At 51.1% G+C, this 23,738-nt stretch overlaps 2 protein-coding genes across 4 annotated transcripts; both read right to left on the bottom strand.

Moving 5' to 3' along the window:
• Positions 1-29: 29 nt before the first annotated feature.
• On the bottom strand, positions 30-4,770 carry UQCC2 (ubiquinol-cytochrome c reductase complex assembly factor 2). Of its 2 annotated transcripts, none has more exons than XM_082778428.1 (4): positions 4,249-4,770; positions 1,358-1,432; positions 922-991; positions 30-207 (listed from the first exon to the last, which is right to left on the bottom strand). In XM_082778428.1, exons 1-4 carry the CDS (start codon positions 4,471-4,473, stop codon positions 113-115), a joined length of 465 nt encoding a protein of 154 aa, XP_082634554.1. In that variant the 5' UTR covers positions 4,474-4,770; the 3' UTR covers positions 30-112. The 2 variants fall into 2 exon arrangements, with proteins under 2 accessions (XP_082634554.1, XP_082634555.1); XM_082778429.1 differs by lacking the exon at positions 4,249-4,770 and adding an exon at positions 3,523-3,696.
• A 142-nt stretch (positions 4,771-4,912) lies between these two features.
• Positions 4,913-20,286, bottom strand: IP6K3 (inositol hexakisphosphate kinase 3). Of its 2 annotated transcripts, none has more exons than XM_082778426.1 (6): positions 20,128-20,286; positions 14,619-14,938; positions 9,729-9,951; positions 8,536-8,708; positions 7,698-7,873; positions 4,913-6,482 (listed from the first exon to the last, which is right to left on the bottom strand). In XM_082778426.1, the coding sequence occupies exons 2-6, from the start codon at positions 14,800-14,802 to the stop codon at positions 6,006-6,008; spliced, it is 1,233 nt and encodes a 410-aa protein (XP_082634552.1). In that variant the 5' UTR covers positions 14,803-14,938; positions 20,128-20,286; the 3' UTR covers positions 4,913-6,005. The 2 variants fall into 2 exon arrangements, with proteins under 2 accessions (XP_082634552.1, XP_082634553.1); XM_082778427.1 differs by lacking the exon at positions 20,128-20,286 and adding an exon at positions 15,859-15,915.
• Positions 20,287-23,738: the final 3,452 nt, after the last annotated feature.

Raw genomic sequence — 23,738 nt, 5'->3', positions numbered from 1 at the left:
GTGTAGGTCTGAACAAAAAATGCTGTTGCTAAGAGGAATGAATGGTTTTATTCATCATGGCAACATACAGAGCTTAGGAATATATACAGAGGAGAATCTGGGAGTTAGCCTATCACTTCAAGTCCTCTTCAGATTTCTTGGCGGAAAACCTTTCTCGCAATTTTTTCCATGTTCCTTTTTTCATGTCTTCCATCTGTTTGAGAATGTCTGCAAAAGGAGAAGGGAGAGGGAGATGGGGAAAGAGGAAGAAAAGCAGAAAAGCAAAAGCATGAAAAGCCCTTTTTTAAGCCCTTTGCCTTACATATATTTGCCTTTTTTCACTTCTCATCTTAATGAATTTCTATTTCAGGACCTGAGGCAAGTTTGTTTTCCCTTCCAATCAATTGTGCTGGGAGTCCCTTATCACTAACAACTAATATTCAGTTTCCACGCACTGCAATCGAAGTTAGGAACTGAAGCAGAACAAAACTGCACTAGCTTCCTATATGGCATTTAATAAATGATTCGGCTGAGAGTACTTCTGCATTGTGGTACCCTGTTTTCTCTCAAAGTCTAATACAAGAGAAGAAATACTGAAGGGAATATGAACACAGTGAAACAGAAGCTGAGAATTTTCCAGCGATGTAGCAAATGTGCATTTTTTTCACACAGCTCCTGCCACTCTGTCTCAAAGAGCCTTTGCAAACCCTCTGCTATTCCTGCCCCCTGCAAAACACAATCGACTTTTTGTCCTGCTAGATTACTGAAAATCTCCTCAATTAAGCCTGTACTTACTTCTTGTTAACCACCCTAATAAACTTGCACAGCAGTCCAATTCAGTCCTTTAGTAACTGGTAGAAGTATAAAGCCAACACAACAAAGACTAGAATGCACTTTATCTCTTGCACTGATTTATTCCCAAATCAATCACAGTATTAATACCTGTTGCTAGAATCATCTTGCAATCTTGCACTGTCACTCCAGTGAAGCTTGTTTCTTTCAGGCGTGGATACTTCACAAACAAACAGGCAGGTGAGAGAAGGAGGAAGAGAACAAGATGTTACTTGTAGTGCACTAACACAGGTAATTATGTCACCAAATAATAGAATCCTAACTTATTTTCCATCAAGCTCTAAGAATTCTGTTCATCCATACCAGGAACTATCATCTACATTGTTCATACATGTCACAAAGGCCAAAGCGTCTGCAGCTTTCAGACTGAAAGCCAAGAGACTGAAGGCACCCGGCAGTGCAGCATCCACCTGACTGCTCATTTGCCTGCTCCATTCCCAGAAACCCTGCTGGGATGTGGCCTGCTGCACCGACAGCTGCAGGTCCCACAAAAAAGGCTGATGATGGCTAATACCAAAATGTTTACCTTGTTTTTGTAGTAGTTGGTGTGGATTCTGAGTAAGCTCTCATACATTTGGTCACAGGTCTCAGGGTCAGCAATCTGGAAAAGGATAAAAGTATCGCACAAGTCCCGTTTTAAACCTGCAGAGCAAAACCATTTCATTTTAGCTAAAAGCTCATGAAAAGAACAGTAAAGGAGTATCTTTGTTACTTTTTCAGAGCAATGCAGGATGCCGGCGACCCCTATTATGCTGCTCCAGAATGCAGCAAATTTTCTTTCCCCTCCATCTCTCACCAGCTTGGCCTACAAGAATAATGAGGCACCTAAGTTCCAGAATGAACCTTGAATTCTGCTCAAAAAGATACGACAGATCAACTGAGCACACAGCTAACGCGAACATAGCTGTACGGTTTTCTCACGCTTACTGGCCAGCACTGTGAAATCTGTGAGATTTCTTTGATCAAAGGCTGGTTTGGCCGCCTGTTTTATTCTAAAGGATCAAACAGGATAAGATACTAGGATGGAAGGTATAAAATCCTGGCAAGGCTAAAAATAGTTTATAATTGATTAGGGAAAAGCAGCATGTAAGACACCGTACAGCTTGTGGAGGGTAAATGGATTTCTATTTTGGTCTAGTAAGTTGGAAAGATTTTGCTAATACCTAAAACTCTCCGAGGTGCCTCCAACAGGTGCATCTGCCTTGCAGAGCCAGCTATTTAGCAGCACGAATGGCATGTCAACTTCTTTTTCTATCCTACAGTGGGGCCAACCTGACCAGAACTCTACATTGCTGCTCGATGACATCAAACATAAATGATTAAAACGGATACATGGGTAAGTATAGTATGAAGAGCAGCAAGACAGAATAAAGTGAACACAGCTCATCTGTCCTCAGGCACTGGCACAGGTTCAGCACAAGGCAGGTGATGCCTCCCTCCCCTGTGCAAGCCAGGAGAATGAAGGAAAGGCTCTCCTGATACAGCAGGTAATGGCTGCTCCGGGAGAGAGGATACAGGGACAAGCAAACTGTTAAATATAAGCACCATCACGCAGCTACCTATTAAATAGGTAGCTGAAATAGTACTGCCTGTAAAAAATCAGCAGATCTTACTCCATGTGAATTAAACGGGCATTACACTGACAAAATGTCTTTTAAGGTTCTAGCGCTTTTCTCCTACATTCCTCCTGCTGTCTGGCAGTACATTTCCCTTTACTGTATTAAGTCTTTATACATACAAATTGACATCAGTGCTGCAGGCATCAATTTAGATTTTCAAGATGAGTGGCAGCTTTGGGATCTCGTAACCAATTGGTGCAGCACATTCAGCTGTCCTGGGCATATGAAAAAGCAATAAGCACTTTCTGAAATGTCTGCTGCAGCTTATTCTGGTGACCAATATAGAATTAGGTGCCTATAATGGCACATTGTAGGAGAAAATGCACACCTGGAACAATGTTTTTATGCAAAGAAAGGGCACATTTACATTCCACAGCACCACCTCCAAGCCTGTAAATGACTGCAGCCCAAGTCAAGTATTTGCTTCTTTTATTTCAGTATTGAAACCTGAACTCCAACACAGTTACAGCTGGAAGCCAGCTTTAAAACCACCGCATCCCAGCAGTGATGGATTTTGCAGCGTACCCCACCCCGTATCGTGTTATCAGCCCATCCTCACAGCAAGCAAACCACCCTGTACTCCACGACGGCCCTGACAAATTTTCTGCATCCCACTTCCCGGAGCGCTGCAACAGGGGGTTCGAAACCCACTGGAAGAGGGCACCTCACAGCACATATCGCAACCCGTGCGAGATCTCCGCGTACAGCGAAGGTGCCTGGAGGGAAAGAAGGAAGGAAGGAAGGACAGAGGGAGGGAAGGAGCGCAGCCCGGCCCCGCCGCACCCCCGGTCCCTGACCGGACCCCCAAGGCTCCAAAATGGCGCCGGGCCCGGAGGCGAGGCAGCGGTGGCGCACCGCGCATGCGCAGCCTCCCCCCCGTCTCCCTCTGGCTCCAAAATGGCGCCGGACCCTGAGGAGGAGCAGCAGCGGCGCACTGCGCATGCGCATCCCGCCCCTCAGGCCCTAAGATGGCGCCGACCCCTGAGGCACAGCGGCGCAGCGCGCATGCGCGGCCCTTTTCCCCCATCTCTTGCCCAGCCCTCAGCGCCCCGCGGGCCGCTTCCGCCCTCACCTGCGTGTTCTCCCCCTCGCGGAAGGCCTGCGCCACCCGCTGCCGCAGGAAGATGCCCAGGTCCCGCTGCCGCTTCGTCTCCTCCACCGGCCACTCCTCGCACAGCTTCAGGAACCGCCGGTACCTGGTGGCCGCCATGGCGGCCGGGGCAGCGGGCACGTGACGGCGGCCGCAACTACGGCGAGCGAGAGGGGCCGGGGGTAGGGTGCGCATGCGCAGTGACAACGCGGGTGGGGGGGCAATGGGGGGGGGGGGGACGTTGGGGTGCTGCCCCTGTGGTGCTGCCATGGCGGGCTGCTGGCTGAAGGCAGCGTCAGGGCTGGGTTTCTGGCAGGTTCAGTGCCTACGGAGCCCTGCTCGGCTCGCCCTGCCGTGTGGGGAGGTTGTGCTCTGGCTCAGAGTCGCCTCCAGGCAGGAGGGTGGTTAAATGGTTGGAAATGTCACTAGTCACAGAATTGTCTAGGTTGGAAGAGACCTCAAGATCATCGAGTGCGTTAATCAGGCACTCAGGCGTGTGCTCAGATAACGATTAGGGGTGGAGAAGCCCCCCAGGGTCACCTGCTCCAGCCACCCCCCCACCACTGTCCCCACCGAGCCGTGTCCCCAAGCACCAGCCCCAACCTCTCCTGGAGCCCCCCCAGGGACGGGGACTCCCCCACCTCCCTGGGCAACCCGTCCCAACGCCTGCCCGCTCTGTCTGAGCAGAAATGGCTCCTCATTGCCCACCTCAACCTCCCCTGGCACAGCTCCAGGCCGTTCCCTCTGCTCCTGTCCCTGGTTATCTTCGAGAAGAGACGACCCCCGGCTCCCCACACCTTCCTTTTGGGTAGCCAGCTGCTGGAGTTTCCCTTCAGACCCCTCTTTGTCCTTTCCCCATCCAGCCCCGAGGGCCTGGTGGCAACACCCAGTGGGAGGCTCAGCAGTGCTGCGAAGGCTGAGGGAGGTCTGCATAAAGCCCTTCAGGTGGGTTGTGTCGGCCACATTCAGCACCAACCTCACTGCACAAGCATGAGCCAAGACAACTGATGACTCAATCCTTTCACCACTGAAGCAGAGTGTTTGTGGTGGTTGTTTTTTTTTTTTATAGTCATTGCAGTTTGTGGGCAAGAAATATGCAAGGCTGTGAACAACATTCAGTAAATAATCGGGTCTTCCCAAATCCACTTCAGGCCAAGTAAAATATGCAATTGGGCCAGATGACTTAAATTTTCCGGCAATAAATTGCTGCAATTTACCAGCTGTATGCAGTAAAATACAAGTGAAGGGGTCTCCCTTGAGATCTGATATTTAAACCTGTGGAAATAATGTCTCTTTTGAAAACACACAGCCCTAAACAAAAGATAACATAACGTCAGGATGCTCTGGAAGTGCAAAAAAGACGGACAACAAGTGAGCGTTACTTAGACAACTTTATTTGTATCCCCAGTCCCCAATAACTGGGTTCTGTACCTCTATTCCTTGTGTAAGGACTTTTCATACAAGTTTCCTACACCATGCAGGGAGGAATTATATTTGTTCCATAATAAAATCTGTCAACAAAAGCTGTAAACATTGTATCAAGTTTTTGTTTTTGTCTCCTCCAAACACATACACAATATTTGTATCAAAGAATTTCTAGGTGAACTTTAATGTCTAGTCCCTGATTTTATTTTATTTTTTTAAATTAGGAGCATAAGTACCTTGATGTGAATGTTTTTTGTGACTGGTATCTGACAGGATCATCACATTCCCATATGTCAGCCCCCAAGGAGCTTCTTGCCTAGAAAGTTTAGGAAACATGCCCTGTTATGTCCTGCAGGGATATTAAACCTTTGCAAGGTCCAGTTCTTGGTCTGAGGAACACCCGCTTTTACACCTTAAGCAGTACAGAACCAGGAGCTCTGCGTCTGGTACATTTGTGTTTCAACAAAGCACCAAATACCCGCGCTGTATGGAAAATGACTTCCAAGAACAGTCTTGCAGCGCTGGGCACGTGGAGTGTGAATGTCAGGGTGTGCATTTTTCTTCCACTTGTGTCTGTGAGTGTGTTCGGCCCGTAGCACTGAGCGTGAGATGAGAGTAATGCTGCAATCTGTTAAGACCTGCCAGCTCATTTTAATAGTCTCACTCAAATGCACAACATCTTCTTAGCCTGCTTGGCTTTGTGAGTGTGGTGGAGGTGAGCAGGTCCTATTTTATCATTAAGACTCTTTCAAGTAATGCTTTCTTTTGACTCGCAAATAAATCAAGGACAGCAGTAAAACAAGAAAGGAAAATAAATCTTCTGATTGATTGCAGACAGAACAGATTCTTTCAGCTCTTTGCTTTTTACGCTTCAGTTCAGTAATGGCACGTAGCAGTTTTTCCTAGCAAGCTGTCCATGCTCTCATTCCAAACCGTGCACGTGACATTCAGCAGCTGTGAGGGTCCCATACAACTGACCCAATGCAATACTTCTCAGGGATATCGGTCACTAGTAAATTCAGGCTATTTCACAGAATTCGTCATTTTCCTTCCGAGATGTTCTGAAGAATTTTGATGAGGTTCTCCAAGCCAAAAATATAGCCATGGTCTGGCCCGTCATAAGTGGTGTGGTTGCATTTGGAGCCTTTAAAAGTGGTGTGAGCAAAGTCTATCATGCGGACGTCGACTCTGGCGTGATTAGTGCCATGTGTTGTGGTGCAGTTTGTTTTTTGGAAGTGCCCCTGGAGGTGCTTATCTAAGGGTGCTGTGTTCTCTTTGTGCTCCAGTCCGTCATAAATGATGAGAAGTGAGCTGGAGTAGAACCTGTAAGAGCTTTGTTTCCTGATGACAGACAGCAGAGCTTTTAGCTGCAGGATGATGGGCTCCAGGACGTCTGTTCTGAGGTGGTTACCGTTGCACAGGAACTGGCGCAAGGCTTGCCTGAATCCTTCAGGTGAGAGTTTCCTCCCGTAATATTTATCCTTGCAGAGAAAATGGCCAGTGTCCACTTGGTAGACCTTGAGGAAAGAGAGCAACAATCCAGATTCAGTGGATGTCTTATTGTCGTGTGTGTGTGTGTGTGTGTGTGTGTGTCCCCACCAGTGTTCTGGCTTTTGCCCTTATCTAAAAATTTCAGTCCCAAGCTGAGACTCAGATCCTCTGCAGTTGAACAATACTGGCAGTGTACTGCAGGCTTCTCACTGAATCCCACCTCCTGCCTTTTCTGGAGATTTAAACTCTTCAATTTAAGCCACTGGTGCAGATTCTTCTTGTGCTTCTATAAATTACCCCTTTGTAAATCCTGTATAGCTCTAAGTCATAGCCACATCATTACTGATTTATAGCATTTTCCCTCTGGCTATGTCAGGAGTTTGCAGTAGTACAGGAACACCCCAGCTTTGTTCCTTCTCTTAGTACAGGTAGCAATAATCTTGTTTTCTTAAACAGAGGAACAAGGTACAGACAGAAATCTTTATGTATGTGAGGCAGTAGTAATACAGAATAAGAACTGGAAGCGTGAATTCAGAATTAGCTCACATACCAGCTGTAACTTAAAGGCTAATCTGCTCAGCAGAAGGATGTCAGAGACCAGAAAGAGACATAGTTTTTGACACTGTTTACACTGCAGTGTATGTGCTTTATAATCATCATTGTCATAATTATCCTTCAGGCAGAGCAGAACAACATTTTGAAACCTGCTTGAGAACTGTGAGTGAATCAAATGTGTAGCTTCCATTTCTAGCAGGGAGGGCAGTGATTTTAATCAAGAAGAACCATAATATTTAGCACAAAAGCAACCCCTCGCTCTTGCAGCAATCAGACGAGACAGCTCAGCAAAGGCATGAGTGGATGGAGCAAGTGATGCTTTCTGTTTTTTTTTTTTTTTCGTTTTGTTTTGTTTTGTGCAGCAGCCAGGAGCTGAGCACAAGAGGAGAATCTGTGTTCATGTACAGGCAGATTCTCAGCTTGAAGGTAATAAAAATCTCCAGAAGTCAAATGGGTATGGGAAAAGGTTCCCCTCTGCGTGCCGTATTCTGTACTCTTCCCTAAGCATCTGCCCTGTCTGAGGATAAGATGCACAAATCGAGTGGCTTGCTCTTACAGCCTCTATTTGGTGGGAGACAAGAAGGAATTTACTTCAGTTTACACCAACAAGGGAAAGAATCCCTTTGGATTTCCAGCTTGGTTTCAAGCTGCGTGTCAGGCAGGCATCAGAAGGACCGGGGTCTTACCTGCATCCCACAGATGCGAACACCCAGAGAGGCAGAGGTGCTCTGTTCACACTTCTTGATGTGACGTGCTTTCTTCTCCTCTGAGGCGTCATCTCCGTGCTGCCGGGTGCCCATCTTTAAGTCCAGGATGCAGGGATAGCTGTATTTTGATACCACATTCTCAAGCAATAGAAATTCTGGGCATGAGTTAAGGGAAACCCAATACTTTTAAATTCTAATTGAAAGAGGTCTTAAATCAAAGCAACTGCTGACGCTCTCCATAATAGCTCACAACTGTAATGAGTCTTTCTGAGCCAATTTTACCAACATGTCATTGCTATAGGCCCCTTGCTGCCAATTGCAGTTAATTTACTGTAGTACAGTCCTACCAATTAAAGCACCAACAGCTCCATTCTCTAGTGACACCGTAGCCCTGGGCTGTCAATCCAACACCTTGCCTCAGTGCTGTCCTCACCCCAGTGGGTGTGGGGGAAGTTGTTAAACTGTATTACTCACATGACTGGTGGGTAATGGAGTGTAATAGGAAAATAAAAGGCGAGGCGGCTGCTAATTCCTGTATAGTTGTGTTTTTAAATGTATGCCAAGGGGATCTTTGACTTAAGCTTGAATACCCCCTTATGGGAAATATTTTTTTTCTTTTTTTCTTTTCTTTTCTTTTTTTTTTTTAGATAGTGGGAGAAGAGAGCAGCTATATTCTTTTGTTTTTTGCTTGTTTGTTTGTTTTTGCACAGCAGCTGGACAGAGAAGGGATGCGTACCACTGCAATAAAACATACATTGCTCATGAGCTGATATTTGTAGCAAAGGCTGCGATGGAGGAGAGAGAAGAGAAAGGATACGGTGAAGTTTGTTCTCATTATACTTGGAGGACATGCGGTTCAGGTGCTGCCTGTGACAGTGCAGTCCCCAGGGGTTGTAGCTCTTTCTTTCTGGCTGGTTTCCGTTTGCATCTTCCAAAAGTGGATCTGTGTGGTACTGAAGGTCTGTCCTCAATAGCATCTTCCCTGGGCAGCTAGTCAAAGAACACAAAAGAACACGCTCGGTTTATACGCTCCAGAAGAGAATATTCCCTCCCCTCCTCTTTTGTAGAGCCTCAAACTTGATAAGGGAAATTTTCAGGGACTCTCAAAGGAAACATATTCATCATGTCCAAACTGCAGAGATCTTTTGTTACTCTGTAAAAGTAATTTTCAGAAAGCCAGCTATTGCTGGATGCCAATATTTTCTTTCATTATAATTTCAAAGTGTGCTTGGCTTCTGTGAAAAGCACCATTCATGGTGTCAATGACCAGGAATCTCTATCTACCTAACAGGCACAACACAAGCAAATTGTCCAACAATAGGAATGATTCTCAGTTTCCACAGGCTGGCTTCGAGGAGGGAAGCGAGGGAGCAAAAAGGATATTTGTTCTCCTTGTACGGACATTTGCTGGCCCCAGAGCCCTAACTCCATTCACACCGAGGGCAGCGGTTTCACGGTAGCAATATTGCACCCTTCAGTCATAGCTGACCGAGGTCTTTTCTGAAGCAATTTGACATGAAAGATGTCTTGTGGAAAGCCTCTGCAGGTCCTGAGGTCAGGGCGTGCTTGCGAGCACCGTGATGCCTTTCAGAGACAGCTCTCTCTGGGGATGAGGACAGGATTGAACCAACCTCGAGTGTGGCTACCGACCTGGCTGGCTACCAGAGAAGGGCACTACGTGCTCGGTGGCTCTTCTCATGGGGCCTCTCCTCCTTTTAAAGCTGGCTGCACTTGGAGGAAACGGGCTTAAAGCAGGCATAATGAGGCATAAAATCGAGCACCTCAGCCGTAGCCAAATCTGCCCTGCTCCCTCTGTGGGTGAACCATGAAGCCGGCAAGCTGGACCTTGCTTTTGTTCTCTAAGCCTGGACCTTGCCTTAAACCAGGAGCTGTGCCACCAAAACCATCCCGGTTAAACCCCACCGAGACCGGGACGGCTCCAGCTGCCAAACAGCAGGCCAGGACCAGGAGAAATCTGCAGGGAGCCTCCTGCCCGTGGCAAACCCTCACCTGTCTTTGAAGGTCTTGGTGATCTGCGTGTGACACCTCTTGACAAGTGTGTGCTCGCTGCCGGTGCCGGTGCTGGCAGCCCACTTGCACTTGTGCCATATCGTCACTGCCGAGTCGCCGATGGCGTGGTCCAGCCGGCCGCAGCTCTCCGCCTGCAGGCTGGGGCTGGCGAGCAGGGTCAGGTTGCCGAGGCTGTCCTTTTTGAGGTGCACAGAAATGACACCTGCAGGAAAGGAGGAAAAGCAAAGCAGAGCGAGGTTAACCCCTGTGTTAACGTACAGGCTCAGCACCAGTGGCACAGCTGCCCCCTCGTGTTTTAGTGGTCCCTCACACTGATCCCGGCCTGGTTTGAGGCCCATTAAACACCATTAGTCTGAGACCCTTGGAAAACAGCCACAGGCTTTTCTAACGTTCCTTCCCCTCCTTCTGTGGGCTCTGCTTGAAAGCTGTCTCCTCCGAACACCATGTTCCCTCCTTCTCCATTCCTTCAGGCTCTGTTACGCAGCAAGTGACCCAGCAAAGACCCCTGCATTGGCCCAGGAGCTCCTGCCTTATTTATGACGAGGGATTAAGGTCTCACTTCTGAGCGCAGGGCAAGGTGGAAATGTTCTTCATTGGTAGAAAGCAATGGGAGGGTTGGGGAATGGGAATTTTCCAAAGATGACCAGCATGCCAAGTGCTTCTTTTAACTGGAGAGCCCCCAGGAACAAGGGCAGAGGCACACATAGGGGTTGGCAACGCTGCCTGCGTACGTGATGGCCACACATTGTCTTGGACGTGTCCTTCCCCCAGCACCAGGACCCTGGTGGCAGGATGACGGGAAGGACTGGACCCTCACGTGCTCCTGAGGAGGAATGCAGCCATGAGCACCGATTATTTCTTTCCGCTCTAAGTGCTTAAAACACCATCGTATGTTTTCAGATTGTAATTTTCCCTGACTCTAATGTGAAGCACAGGACTCAAATGCCATTCAGCCCGTCACACGTATTTAGCCCAGTCTCTGCCCATCCCTGGCATCGGGACTGCTGCCTCCGCGTGTCAAATAACAGAGCAGGAATGGCCGTGGCTGGTGTTCCAGACGGCTCTGACCTTTCTGGGAAAGGCTGATAACAGCAGTCCTTCTCTCAGGGCAGCGCTGCTCCTGCAGCCCTCTGTCAGGGCTGTCCGAGCCTCTCGAGGCAGCGTAGGCATTTTTAGAGCATCGCCCTTTCGGTCTCAGAGGGGATGCCAGCCGTGTGAATCATCAGCGGCAGCACCCCGCTGCTTTCAAGTCTGGCAGCAGCAAGGCAGATCCAAAAGAGGACGGTCTGGGCTGTTGAACCAACAAAACTCATCGCTGGAAAGAGCCCCCGTTAGCAACACACGGGGCTGGGGCTGTGCCAGCCGTCTCCTGGGTGTCCTCGCTTGGTCTGCTCCTCGTTGCGGGGAGATGCATTTCTGCAGCTTACCAACGAGGCAGCTCTCTTCTCCCAAACAAATTTGCCAAATAAATATGCAAACTGCCTCCTCTCCGTTTAAAGTGAGATTACGGAGAGTAAACACAGACACAGGGGTTTGCCCTCCCTGCTGGGTTTTGCCGACCGAGGGAAGATTTGCAGGTCTGCGGCCACCAGCCACCTCCGTGCAACTTGGGGTGGTCCTGAGCCTCACATCCCTGTGAGTCCCACTGTGCCCTCGTGTCCCCTGTATGGCCCCTGTTTAGGTACCTTGCCCCAGGTACAGCACACAACCGCTTCTGTTCCCTTTTGCTGTAAAAAAATCTGCATTAATCCTAATGGTGTGCCACAGCAGGATGGGCTAAATCTGCTAACTTTGTGTTGAAATGAGTGAGGAACACACGCAGGCTGCTCTGCCCAGGGGAGACAGGGGCTGGAAACCCCTGTGGGGTTCTTTCCGTGGGGCTAGAAACCTTAATTAGGGGGTGAGTGATATTTTTAGCTATCTCAATCCTTTGCTCATGGTGCTCATGAGCAGTAGGAGCTTGGGAGCTACATATTCCTCAGGCTCCAACATCACCCGCATGATCTCTAGCAGTGTCCCGTTTGTAAAATCCATATTACAGATTACCAAGAGCAAGTGAAATTCCTATCAGCTCAGACGTTTGCTTTGAATTTTCAGGGCAGGTGGGCATGAAAAAAGCCAACATTTATTTATTTATTTATTTTTTTGCTGGAATCAAAACCCTTTTATCTTTAAGAAGTCAGTGAGGGGGGAACAGAGTCCTCGATTCTAAAAATCTAATTCTCAAATCTAGCACTACGCCTCAGTTCTGGCACTACAGCAGCCTGTAACCTTAAAAACTGTCCCAATTACATATCTGCAAGTCAATGGAGCTGTGCTGATTTACATAGTGCTGACAATCTGGCCCTAAAAATGTTATATATAGCATGAAACTAAGAGTTCTTAAATATCTTACATTAATATGAAAATTAATGGGGAGATTTTCAAAGGCAAGAACAAGCAGTTAAACTGCAAGGGAACGTGATCATCTCACCTCCTTCCCCCTGAACACCGCTTCATAAACCTGCATCCCAGCCTTACAATTACTTTTGTTTCCCGATGTATTTCCTTATGGGATGGCTGGTTTTTGCATATGTCCTGCAAGTGACTTCTGTGTGCAAAACAAATACAATGCTGCCAACCGCCTCTTTTATTGCTACTTGAAAACATCTGTCTGGGAGCAAAGATGGGCTTGGGAGCAAAGACGTACTCAGGTGCTTGCCTTTGCTTGCCTTTCAGTGCCACCACCAACACAATCCCACTCACTGGGAGCCCAGTAGCTGGTATTTCTGGTGCCATCACCATGCTGGTGGCACCCCAGGGACCCTCAGGAGCTCCAACCTTGTATCCAAACCCCCCTGCAAGCTCTGGATGGGGCGGGAGGAGGTTTGGAAGGGGCTGGTGTGGGAAAGCCAGCCTCAAGGTCACCGACCTACCCCAAAGGGTTAAGTGAGCAGTGGATGTTTTTGAAGCAGCCAACTGGGTGTAGGATTTGAATGATGACATTTGATCAGCGCTGCACATAATGTCATCATTACATAATGATCCCTGAGCCCCCCCCGCCTAAGAATAGAGATGAGGAGCGTGGACACGTGTGAGCGGGTGATGAAGACCTCAGGATTATTCCCCCTGGTGCTGATCTGCCTCGTGGGAAAACGTCCCACCTCTTTAATTTACCCAGCTTTCAGGGCTGGGACGGTTACAAGCAGGAAAAAAAAAATGAGTCTGCCCAATGCCAAATTGGAGGAGAATTGCTATTTAATTACCCCTCATTGCAAAACTCACTGGGACTTGCAATAGAAAAGAAAAAGATGACAAAAAGGGATTAATAACCGGGCCACCCCTGAACTGATAAACTGGGACTGCTTAATGTCTTTATTAGAGAGACAGAGCAGGGCTTAGCTCTCCAGCACTAAACCCTGGCTCCTGCTAAAGGAAATTGCTTAGAGGACTTGTTTTCTTTCTTAAGCATCTTTTTAATATTGTCCCATAAATCTACAGGGGCTCCTGACTTTCTGGAGAAGGGGGAAATTGGATTGGAAGTGCATCAAGACCTCAGCTGACACTTTGAGCTCCTTTCCGTAACGCTGAAGGACCAAAAGATATTTTAAGTTTTTAGGTGACAGCTGAGCTTCTCGCCTCTCACAAAAATCCAGGGTCAGGAGCTTTACGAGCAGCACAAGTCTGGCAGTAAAGGCAAAAATAGTGAGGGAATAAGGAAGGGAGGGAGGAAAGATATCTTTAAAAAAATAATAAAATGAAAACATGCTAGGACCCTCACGGACACCCAGTGCTGTGTTTCTATAGCTGAGAAACACAGTGCTGTGTTTCTAAAGCTGAGAGAGCGGGGTTTGATTTTTGGAAGCTAAGAGATTCTTGCCTCTGTTTTTCTAGGGATCCATGAACACAGAGCACTGTAGCAGGGCTTGGCTCAGGTGGAGCAGCCATCAAAACAGATGTTTAATACAGCCCTGTGCTGTTTTTTTCCAGGCTTGGTATTTCATGCTGGCCCCAAGGACCACCTCTCCCCCAGCTCATGCTGGTGCCAGTCCTGACCCTTTCCTTACCCTCACCAATTCGCTGCCTCTGGCCCAAAACTTTACCTCCTCAAAACCAAGGGGTGTGGGGCAAAAGCAAAACCCCTGAACCCTGCTCCTGGCACAAAACCCTTTCTTCTCACTCTATTTCAGAGCGGCATCTCAACTCCCAGGGTTATTGTGTGGGGTGATCTGTTGTGTGATCCCAAGGGCACGGGCAGCTCCCACAGCATCACGTTAGCAAAAGGTCAGGGCAGCACCAAGCAGGAGAGGGCCAGCTTCCTAATTGGGGTTAATGAAATGTTAACTGCATGGAAAAAGCAGTCTATTTGAGGGCTAGCACCCACAAGGAATGAAAGGTAGCCTGGGCAGGCAGGCCGCTTCGACTTGTCTTGCAGGTCAAAGCCACTTCAGAAATACATGTATGTGGTGCTTCTGCCTGGCCACAGCTCCTCTGCATCTGGGCAGCACAGCAGCACGGGGTGGTTTGGAGATCCACAGCTGCTAAATAACCCGGCAGTGTTCATACAGTGTGTGTGACTTGTCAGATCCTGGTTTAGAGAAGTCTCTCCAAGCCCCAGCTTTCCTACCACCATTCACACGGTGACACACCAACCCATCCGGGGCCATGGCCAGCAAACTCCTCAAAGCCAGGCTGGGAAAAGCCAGCCTCGCAGACCTGCTTCTGTGCACACATCCTCGCTGAGCAAAACCCGACCTGCATGAACAAAGGGGCTTCCCATCCCCAATCGAGCCATCCCTCCCGTGCTGCCACCCTTCCAGCCTTGAACCCATGCTCAGGGCTCATCCTGGTGGCACCCCCATCACCCATTTACCACGTGTGGGGTCGCACCTTTGTACTGGGGCGTGAACTGCCGCATGGCCAGGGGCAGCGACTCGTAGAAGCTCAGCTCCTGCGAGACCAGGGGCTTGCAGACCGTGTGCTCGTCGTACTTCATCATGCTCATGTGGCCGCCCACCTGGTGGACGAAAGGCTCCAGGAGGACCACCTTCCTGCCCTCGCTCTGCCCCACCATGCTGCTCGGCGCAGGGCTCGCTCCCGGTCAGTGGCAGCGGAGGGGTGATGGGTTTTGGGACATGCTGTGCTGGACCACCTCACACCGTCTCCGGGCTCTCACCCCGTCTGGCTTCTCAGTGTGGCGCCAATGGTGTCTGCAAACAGAGGATGAAAGGGACAGCATGAGAAGGGGGGGAAGAGCCACCACGAAGCCTCCACCTGCAGTGGCATCGGCAGGGCTGGGAGCACTGCCTGGCCTCGCACAGCCCCGGGTACTGGCTGGGAGCCCCGGCGTGACATGTGGAGTCCAGGAAAGACCCGATTTAGACCTGTTGCGGGTAAAAGATGCAGAGGGGGACGATGGAGAGGAGCTATCAAATTAATGCGGTGGCCTCATCGAACCAGCTGGATCAGGGCATTCCTTGGACCAGGAATGCCGGGTTATTAATACGCTGTATAATACCACCCCTGCTGTGAAACAATCTCAGTTTGCCTTATGAGACAGTGTTAATGCTGGTCTTAGTCTTTCCCCAGGCTAGGACATTCCTCGCGAACGAGGTTTATTAATAAAGCCTCTGTGAGCTGCTGTCCTTGGGCAGCTCCCTGCCTCTCAGCACTGCCGGTGGGGTTAGCGACATTTTCTACACCTTCTAGAGAAACATGAGGCTGGGACATTCCCTGCCATGTAACACCTGAGTGCCACCGGGAATATTTCCTGTGCTGTGCTCATACACACAATACGAGGATGTGTCAAAGCAGCACCCGCATGGTTCCCACCCAAGCTGCAGCTCCCTCGGCCCCTCCACGCTGCCACAGAGCCTGGCTGGACGATTTGCTTCCCAATTCCAGCCCCAGACAGAAATCCATCCGTGGCTGTGGCAGGAACTGCTGGTGTAAGGTAGGAAAAGCACCAACACACTCCAGCAGCTGCACCCTGGCTTCTCCTGCAAGTGCCCAGCAAACCCTCTCCCTTCTTCACTTTAATTCTTTGCAAGGATGCTCCTGCTCTGGTGGACATTGGGCAGGGGAATCCTACAGCTATTGAGGAAGATAAAAAGGAAGATTAAATATTTACACTGAGGAAGCACCAGGCTCCATGCCATCAAGGCAGTAAAATCAGAGGAAGATACTCCAGACCCCAAACTACAAGTGATGGAATAACATATATTGTTGTTATTTTGAGGGCCAGTTCGTATTCCTACAGCCCTCCAAAAGCAGCATGCAAAGCCCTGGCTGGCCTGCCCCTGCTAATGTGGGTGACTTTCCCCTTATTTATCCAGCCTGGGACCTCTGGCATCCCAGTTCTGCTAGAAGAAACTCAGCGCAGTAGAGGATAACATCTTTGGAAGGTCCATTTCCTTACACCAAAGCTTGCACAGCTGGGTGGGCGCGACATCGCCTCTGCCACCCCGCGGCCAGTGCCGTCACCCTCTCCATAGCCAAGGGACACGAGGGTGGCACACGGAACCACTGCTCTCAGATGCTGGTGGCCAAGGGGGGGCGGCATAAACCTGCAGGTGCCCCATGGCAGGGCACCCGCTCCCTCTGGGTCCCTTCCCTCCTGCACCTGCCAGCTCTGAGTTGCAGCGCGTTCCTCGCCCTGCCACAAAGAGCCGAAGCTCCGACGCTTGCATTTCTCCTTCTCCCTCCTCCTGCTGTAATTAAACCCCCGAGCAAGCAGGCTCTCCACGCAGGTGCCCGCTTTGTTTTTCGCCTGGAGGAGTGAGATGAAGTGGGTTGGAGGCACAGGAGGAGAAGAAACCCTCCTACCTGCAAAGCTCGCTCCTTCAGCATCCCCCAAGGTGGTTTGTTTTATTTTTTTTCCTCCCTCTTCCCTATTCTTTCGTCACTGCACACTTCAGAAAGGAATTTCTACTCTACAATTACCAGCCTGCACCAGCTTGAGCGAACAAAGCCAGGCCACTTAGATGAGTGCTTTTCAGCCCAGGAAGAAAGCAGCTCTTCAGAGCCTTTCTAGAAGTTAATAAAAGCATTTAGCATTTTGTTAAGTTGCAACAACTTTTAAAGAGGATTTCTCCCTTGAAAGCTGTAGGTTTGCTGTTGTGTTTCTCTCTCTTTTTTTTTTTTCTTTTTCCTTTTTTTTTTTTTTTTTTTTAATCCACTCCCTTAGTTGAAAAAAGGAGAAAAGCAAAAAGCAAGCACATTTGTCAAAACACCTCTTTGGAGCAGAGAGTGCAACCTGACTTCAATCTGTATTTATTGCTTTAGAGACAGTCCAAGGCTGAAACGCGGCTGACACAACACAGTGCTGGGAGCCTTGGCATCGCTAAGGGAGTCAGGGAGAAAAAAACACAATTTGATAAGGCTCTTATTGTTTGCTCTTAAGCAAAACTCCGAGCAAGATTTGCACAAGGGAGAGAGGGCTTCTTTTCATTTACTTTTTGTTCTGAAGCAGCTCGTTCATTCCGTGCAGATAAATGTTCCTGCAGACACTCACTGAGCCAGGCTGGGCTCCTCTGAAACAAGACACTTGAAATAATTCACTTCTGCCAGCTCAAGTTATCGTGAATGCCAAAAGATATTTACGTCACTAAAAATACATGGAATTACAGATAAATCTGTATCCTCAAAAATAAAACCAAGGAAACCTTGAATATTTTTTCCTCCAGCTAAAATGAAAAAGTAACCCAGGCACTGCAGATGAAGAAGAGGCAGAAAATTTGGGGGAAGGAAAACATTTCTCTTTACAGGGAACTCCCCTCCCCAGAAAAAACACCCGAGACACGATGACACCTGCAGGGAAGCATCTTCCCGGCTCTCCCCCCGCCGCTGTCAGCGCACGGCAGCTTCCCTTGCGGTGCTCCCAGCACCACACTGCTGGTCTGAGGACAGTTTGCATTTCTGACACTCATGTGTGTGGCCCAAGGACCTGCCAGGCTGTTCCACCCCAGCCAAACCATGGCTCTGCCTTCTGCAATTCGTGGATGGGCTTGGCTAGGACACGCTTGACCAGGGCTTTTGGGGACATGGCCGGGTGCTGCTCCCCTCTGTGCTGCTCTCATTTAGGGCCAAATGTCAGAAGAGGCTACGAAGAACAGTCTATTTACTCCCAACTCTAAGCACAGCCAAAAGAAATCAAGCGGATGAAAATCTCTGAGCTTTAATTAGCGCCTGCTCTGTCCCATCCCGCACAGCTCTGGGCCCGACAGCCGGGGGCAAACAGAGCCCAGCTCCGGGAGGATGCACACACCTCCAGACAGCCCTGCTCACCCAGTGCTGCTCGCAGAAACGCTTCGGAATATCAAAAAAGGAGAAATGCCATAAAAACAAGTGCCCTGTCAATAGACCGGGCTCTCAGTGTCACTGGGCACCTCAAGGAGCGGGGCTGCAAAGCCTTGTTTCAAGCGCTGCAGGGTGCTGCATTTATTATTATTATTATTTATTTTATTATGTGTTTTCCTTAATTAAAAGGCAAGAAAGTAACTTGGCTGTTGATCTGAAGAGACCTACATGTCCGTAGCTCTCTCTAGCACGGCTGACCTAGATTCAAAGCCAGCTCCTGCACCGAGCGCCAGCCCAGCCCTGGAGCAACGCGCGGTGGTGTTTTGCAAATCTAATTGCCCCATTTCTGTTCAGTTTCTGGCCTTGTGCCTCCGAACACCTCGAAGCCTTGGCCGTAAGGAACATCCAACTGCTTCCAGCCCAGCACACATCCTGCCAGGGTCAAAGCAAACTCGGCCTCCCTCAGCTGCTGCAAAACAGCAAAAACTGCCCCCAGCGCAGACCCCATCCCGCACGGCCTCCCCTGCCAGCCTCCTGCTCCCTGGTGCAAATGCAGCTAAAATCCCCAAATCTCTCCCCCCTGTCACACAGATGGGTTTCTCATTACAGCTCTGAAGTTATTTATAAATACAGCTCCTCTTTCTTGTCTCTGGTGGGGCTGCCTTAGCGCCTGGTTCAGCTCAGCCTTCGCGCTGAGGTTGGGTCACCCAGGACAGGGATGATCCCACACGGGCTGTGAGCAGACACAGCATCGGTCCTTGATGAATTTCCACTCCACCTTTTCTGCTCTTCCCTTAACCGCAGCCACAGCCAGCATCGTGCCAGGAGTGAACAGCTCAGCTCTCGGGGCAGGAGCCCAGCTCGAGCCATAAATCCTGATGTGCAGAAACCCTGAGCTCTTTTATCTTGCATTTCCTTTCTTGAAAGAAAATGACGTTCATAAACTTTATGACCAGTCCCCGCATCCCTCGTGAATAAGATGCAAAGATACAGTTTGCTGCACTGAAGGATTTATTTGGCAGCTATGTGAAGCATCAGGAGGGAGGGAAAGGAGCCGCGTTATCCTGGATGGACCGGCCTCAAAAACACCCGGTTCCACTGCTGGGATGGGGTGAGCACAGGGATAGGCACAGGTCGGGTAACCCAGCATCCATAGCAGCAATATTGGGGTTTATTGGCCATAAATCTGTCCCCACATTTTAATCACTCCCAGCGCTCGCTGCCCTGAGATGGCACCTAAAGGGCTGCCAGTGCTGTGGGACATGGCACTGGGTCCCGAGGGAGCAGGCACAGCTCCCTCAGCCCGTCCTAGCCCTGCCACCCCATGCCGTGACACGGCGTTCACAGCAGCCTTGCGACCACAGAAAGGATGGACGGGCACAGCCTGAGCTGCTCGGGGCTGCTTCCCCTGTGTGTGCTTAAACCCAAGCTCCTGCAAGCCCGTCCTGGCCAGCTTGTACCCATGAAGGGCAGGCTGGGTGGGGACTGCCATGCTGCCTGGGGACACACACCAAGCGGGTCTGTCGTCAGCTCCCGAGCTTGGAGCAGCTCTCCCACAAACAGGGGCTGTTTCTGAGAAACTGGCCCAGACCAGCCGAGCACCGGAGGCTCATCTGGACATACCTTGTCCATCTGTCTCACCTTGGGGCTCTGACCTGGATGTGCTTTCCCTTACCTTCCAGCCAGTTATTTTTTAGGAGCTGTGCAAAAGCAGGGACCTGGATCAAAACCGACCTTCACTTCCCCTCGCAGTGCTGCTGAGCCCCGCTCCGGCACGGCTCCTTCTGGCCTTGGACCAGCACCGGCACCACCAGGACCTCAGCACCAAACCCCTCTGCCCCGGCACCAACCTGCCCCATGCTTCCCAGCAGTGCCACAAGCTTGATGGAGAACCCAAAGCCACGATGCTCATTTTTCACCCGCCCTGGTTTGCTCCAGAGCTTCCCACCCACCCGGGTGCTGCTCTCCCCGTGCTCCCATCCCTTGCTGCAAGCCACAGCTGTGGCTTCCAACAACTCCCTGTGTGCTCTCCGAAATCGAGCGCTCGGCCACCTTGTCCTTGGCCACCATGAGCTGACGCTGAGGTTGCCCTGGCTCTCACCTGATGGCCACTGGCTTTGTGGTTGGTGTCGGCGCTGCCTGGGCTGGGCTCTTGCTGCTGCTCGGTGTTGCTCGAGGACGAGAAATGAGGGAGCTGGGGGGGGAGCCCGCAGACATTTGGGCCATCACCTGACACTGCCGACATTTCTGGCAAGTTCCTGGTATGTCCAGCTGACAGCTGAGGTTTAAAGGGGAAGAAAACAGCCTAGGGTGTTACAGGAAAACAAAGCTGTGTGCGTGAGGGTTAAGGCTTGGGGGAAAGGGGGCTGGTGGGTGCAGCACCCCCACCACATGCGAGGTTTTCCAGAAACCGTGGCCATGCTCCAGCTCTCCTGTAACCAGCTCTGCAGGAAACCAAACGATTGTTGCTTTATTTCAGTGTGTGCAAAGCTCCCCCAGCCTTGTGGTGCTGCTGTTTCTAGCCCTTCAGCAGCAGGCTGGGGCCCAGCTGTACCCTGCAGGGAGAGGGCAGGGGCTGGCGCTGAGCCGGGGGCTTCAGCAAGCAAATTCTCCGGCTGTTTGCTATGGGAAATACACCGGGACAGTGCGGGGAAAGATGGGGCAAAGGGGCTGGTATTGCGGCAGGGAGGCAACGGAAGGAGCTGGGATGCTTGGGATAGACTGAACCGCTGAGCTAATGGGCCTGGGAAAAGGAAAGATATTTTTGGAAAGGGGAGGCGGGGGGTGAGACCGGGCTGTGCCCGAATCCGTGCAGCAGGTGAGGGCTGAAGCAGGAATGGGGGTGCGGAGCCCGCTGACACCTGGCCCTGATCCTGCCAACGGCCTCGTGCAGGGAAAATCGACACCCGGCACGCTGGGACCAGCGGGGGAGTGGAAAAGTCCCGGAGAGTTTCCTGCCAGCGCTGCAAGGACAGCGCGTGCCCCCGGCTCCCCAGCACCCCTCCGCCCCTGGGAACACAAACACCCCCCTGCGGGCACCCTTCCTCCTATGCCTGCTGCTGCCAGCCCGGCGTGTCCCAGCGAGACCCCTTTGGTATTTTTGGGGACACACGGCACAGGCGGGCCGGGCATCCCGCAGGACGAGAAGGTGCCTGTGCTCGTCCCCCTCCTGTCCCAGGGATAAAATAAAGGGGGGGCACCAGCAAATCCCTGCCAACAAGCTGGGCTGCGATGGGGAGGGCAGCAGAGGGGGTTGTTGCAAGGTGATGGGAGGTGGGGAAGGAAATCTTGCTGCTGAGCTAATGATCGAAGGATGCGGTAATGCTCGCTAACTGGGGGGGGAGAAAACAGGATCACGGAGGCCAGAGGGATCGAACTGACAGTCGGGGGCAGAGGCCGAGATTAAAGGCGAGGATAAAACACAGCCCCTGATTCCCTGCTGCCTGAGTCCTGACTTCACTCTGCTTTATGCTGCTGTATTAGCTCAGGAAAGTGCCTTAAAACAAATAGAAAAAATCCAAAGAAAATAAAAAAAGCTTGATTTCGGCAGGAAAAAAGCACATGCAGGCACTCTGTGAATTCAGCCAGTGGTGCATCCCTGTCAACAGGCTTTTTATTTTTTTACCCCCTCTGTGCTCTCACCACAAAAGGTTCAAGAACCTTTTGCCAGGTGCTCGGGCAGCCCTGTACCTCGCTGCCTTCTGCCGAGGGGTGTGAGGCTTCCCTCAGCCGCGGTTCAGCTCTGCTCAGCTTCACCTGCACCGTGACAGCCCTCGTGCCACGGGAGAGGAGAGGTTGGGTGTAAAACACACCGGGCTGGGGAAATCACAGCCCCACCATGCTGGGGAGAAAACAGCTCACTGGATGGGGGGCCACAGCCTCTGAGAGACCTTCACAAGTCACCATCTGTAAGGAAACCAGGAGGCATCCCAGCAGCACCCGATAAATCAGGGAGTAGGGACTGAAACACGACGATCATCCAGCTGCATCAGCACCAGGAGGCTCCCAAGGAGCCCCGTGGTCCCTACACACATTTGGGGACACGCTGCCCATGGGCTCGGCTCTGGAGCATCTCTCCAGCCACAGCCCTCTTGAAGGATGCAACCTCGTGTGCGGTTTTAAATCTGATCATTATTAAGCTGGCAGGAGGAGGGGAGACCCCTGGGCAACACTCCCCAGCTCAGCGAGAGGCAGGACCGAGCACCCCGAATTGCCCTGCGGTGCCCAGCACGTCTCCAGCAGCCCCTTTCCCCCTCGCAGAAGCCCGCCCTGCTATCATATGCATTTTTAATGCCTGCGTTAATTGCTTCAATCTCATTTTTATGTCAGGTGCACCGCTGGGCCGGGAGACAAGACCTCGGCAGCTCTTGCTCTGGTAAAAACAAGCGCACGGAGGACGCCGAGCTGGAGCCCGCGAGCGGCTCGGGGCCGCGGCCCCCCGCGCGCTGCCCCCGCCAGCAGCCGGGCTGATTGCCGCTGCCGAGCGGCCGCAGAGCCAATTACTCAGCCTCTTGTAAAAAGCAGAGCGCTCTAAGGGGAGAGCAAGCCCGTCTCATATTAAAACTATGCTAATTAGGAACTAATTACGGGCACGGAGATATTATTACCCTTGGCCAGCTTGAAGGCTGCAGCCTCCGTCTGATGGAGACGTTGGTCCCGAATCCAACCCACTGCCAGCTCGGGCAGGGACTGCAACAGGGAGGGAATGCCGTTATTAGGGGAGGCCAAGCTTCAAACAAGCCAGCACGGGAGGCTCAGGATCCCTGGGTTCTTGGTACCCTCTGCACCAAAGCCGGGCCTCATCCTGACACAGCTTGGCCAGGACCTTGCTGGAGCTTCAGCTGCTGGCTGGCAAATGCAGGGCACCTCGAGGTGCCCTGGCTGCTGGTGCCACCTCTGCGAGCAAACCAGGAGCTCCAGGGGGAGCACAGTGTGTGGGAACCCCCCCCTGAACTGTTTTTGAGCTGTTTTACGTGCAAGCTGCTCAGCTGCACCCTGCGAGCCTTGCTCGCAACTGGTGGCCAGCAGCTCCTGGCCACCCTCAGCATGTTTTCCTCTGCTGTTGCTGTTTGGACACAGGGAGATGTTTTGGAGTGGAAAAGTAAACAGCCTGAACCCAGCCTTAAGGGAAGTCTCTGTCAACAAAAACAGGGCAGGTGCTTTCCTCCATCAGAGGGCAGGTCATGGAGGCTCCTGCCCTCAGGATCTGCTGTTCTGCCTGGAGTAGGGGATGGAGGAGCCCAGGGGCTACCAGGGTGCAAAAATCCAGCCCTGTGGACAAACAGGGAGTCAAACAAGGCTTCCACAACGTTTTGGGGTCTCACCTTGGAGACCCGAATCAAAGACACCCGTGGGCTTTGGGTCAGACCTTACCAGCCTCCCTCAGCGCAGAAGTGCTCACACAAAAATAACTCCTGTCTTTGCAAACTGACAGCGGTGGCCAGGCAGGGCAGAGACCTGGTTCTGTCTGACTGCACCTTACTCTGCTGCAGGGAGATTCGGTGCCTTAACGTATCCAGAAGCTTTTGGAAACACCTACCTGGAGGCACCTGTCCCAAGTTCAAGAGCCCTTGTTTTAAAGGTTGAACAAAATCACATTGGAAATCCTGGAGAAGGCAGTGGGGAGACGTTGCTTCAGACAGGGCAGCGCTGGCAGGAGGCACCTTGGGCAGGGCTCCCTGTCTGTGCTTTTTTCTTCTCTGGTTCACGTTG

This window comes from Aythya marila, assembly GCF_965140915.1.
Source record: "Aythya marila genome assembly, chromosome: 24".
Lineage (NCBI taxonomy): Eukaryota > Metazoa > Chordata > Aves > Anseriformes > Anatidae > Aythya > Aythya marila.
This window is presented reverse-complemented; position numbering and strand designations above follow the sequence as displayed.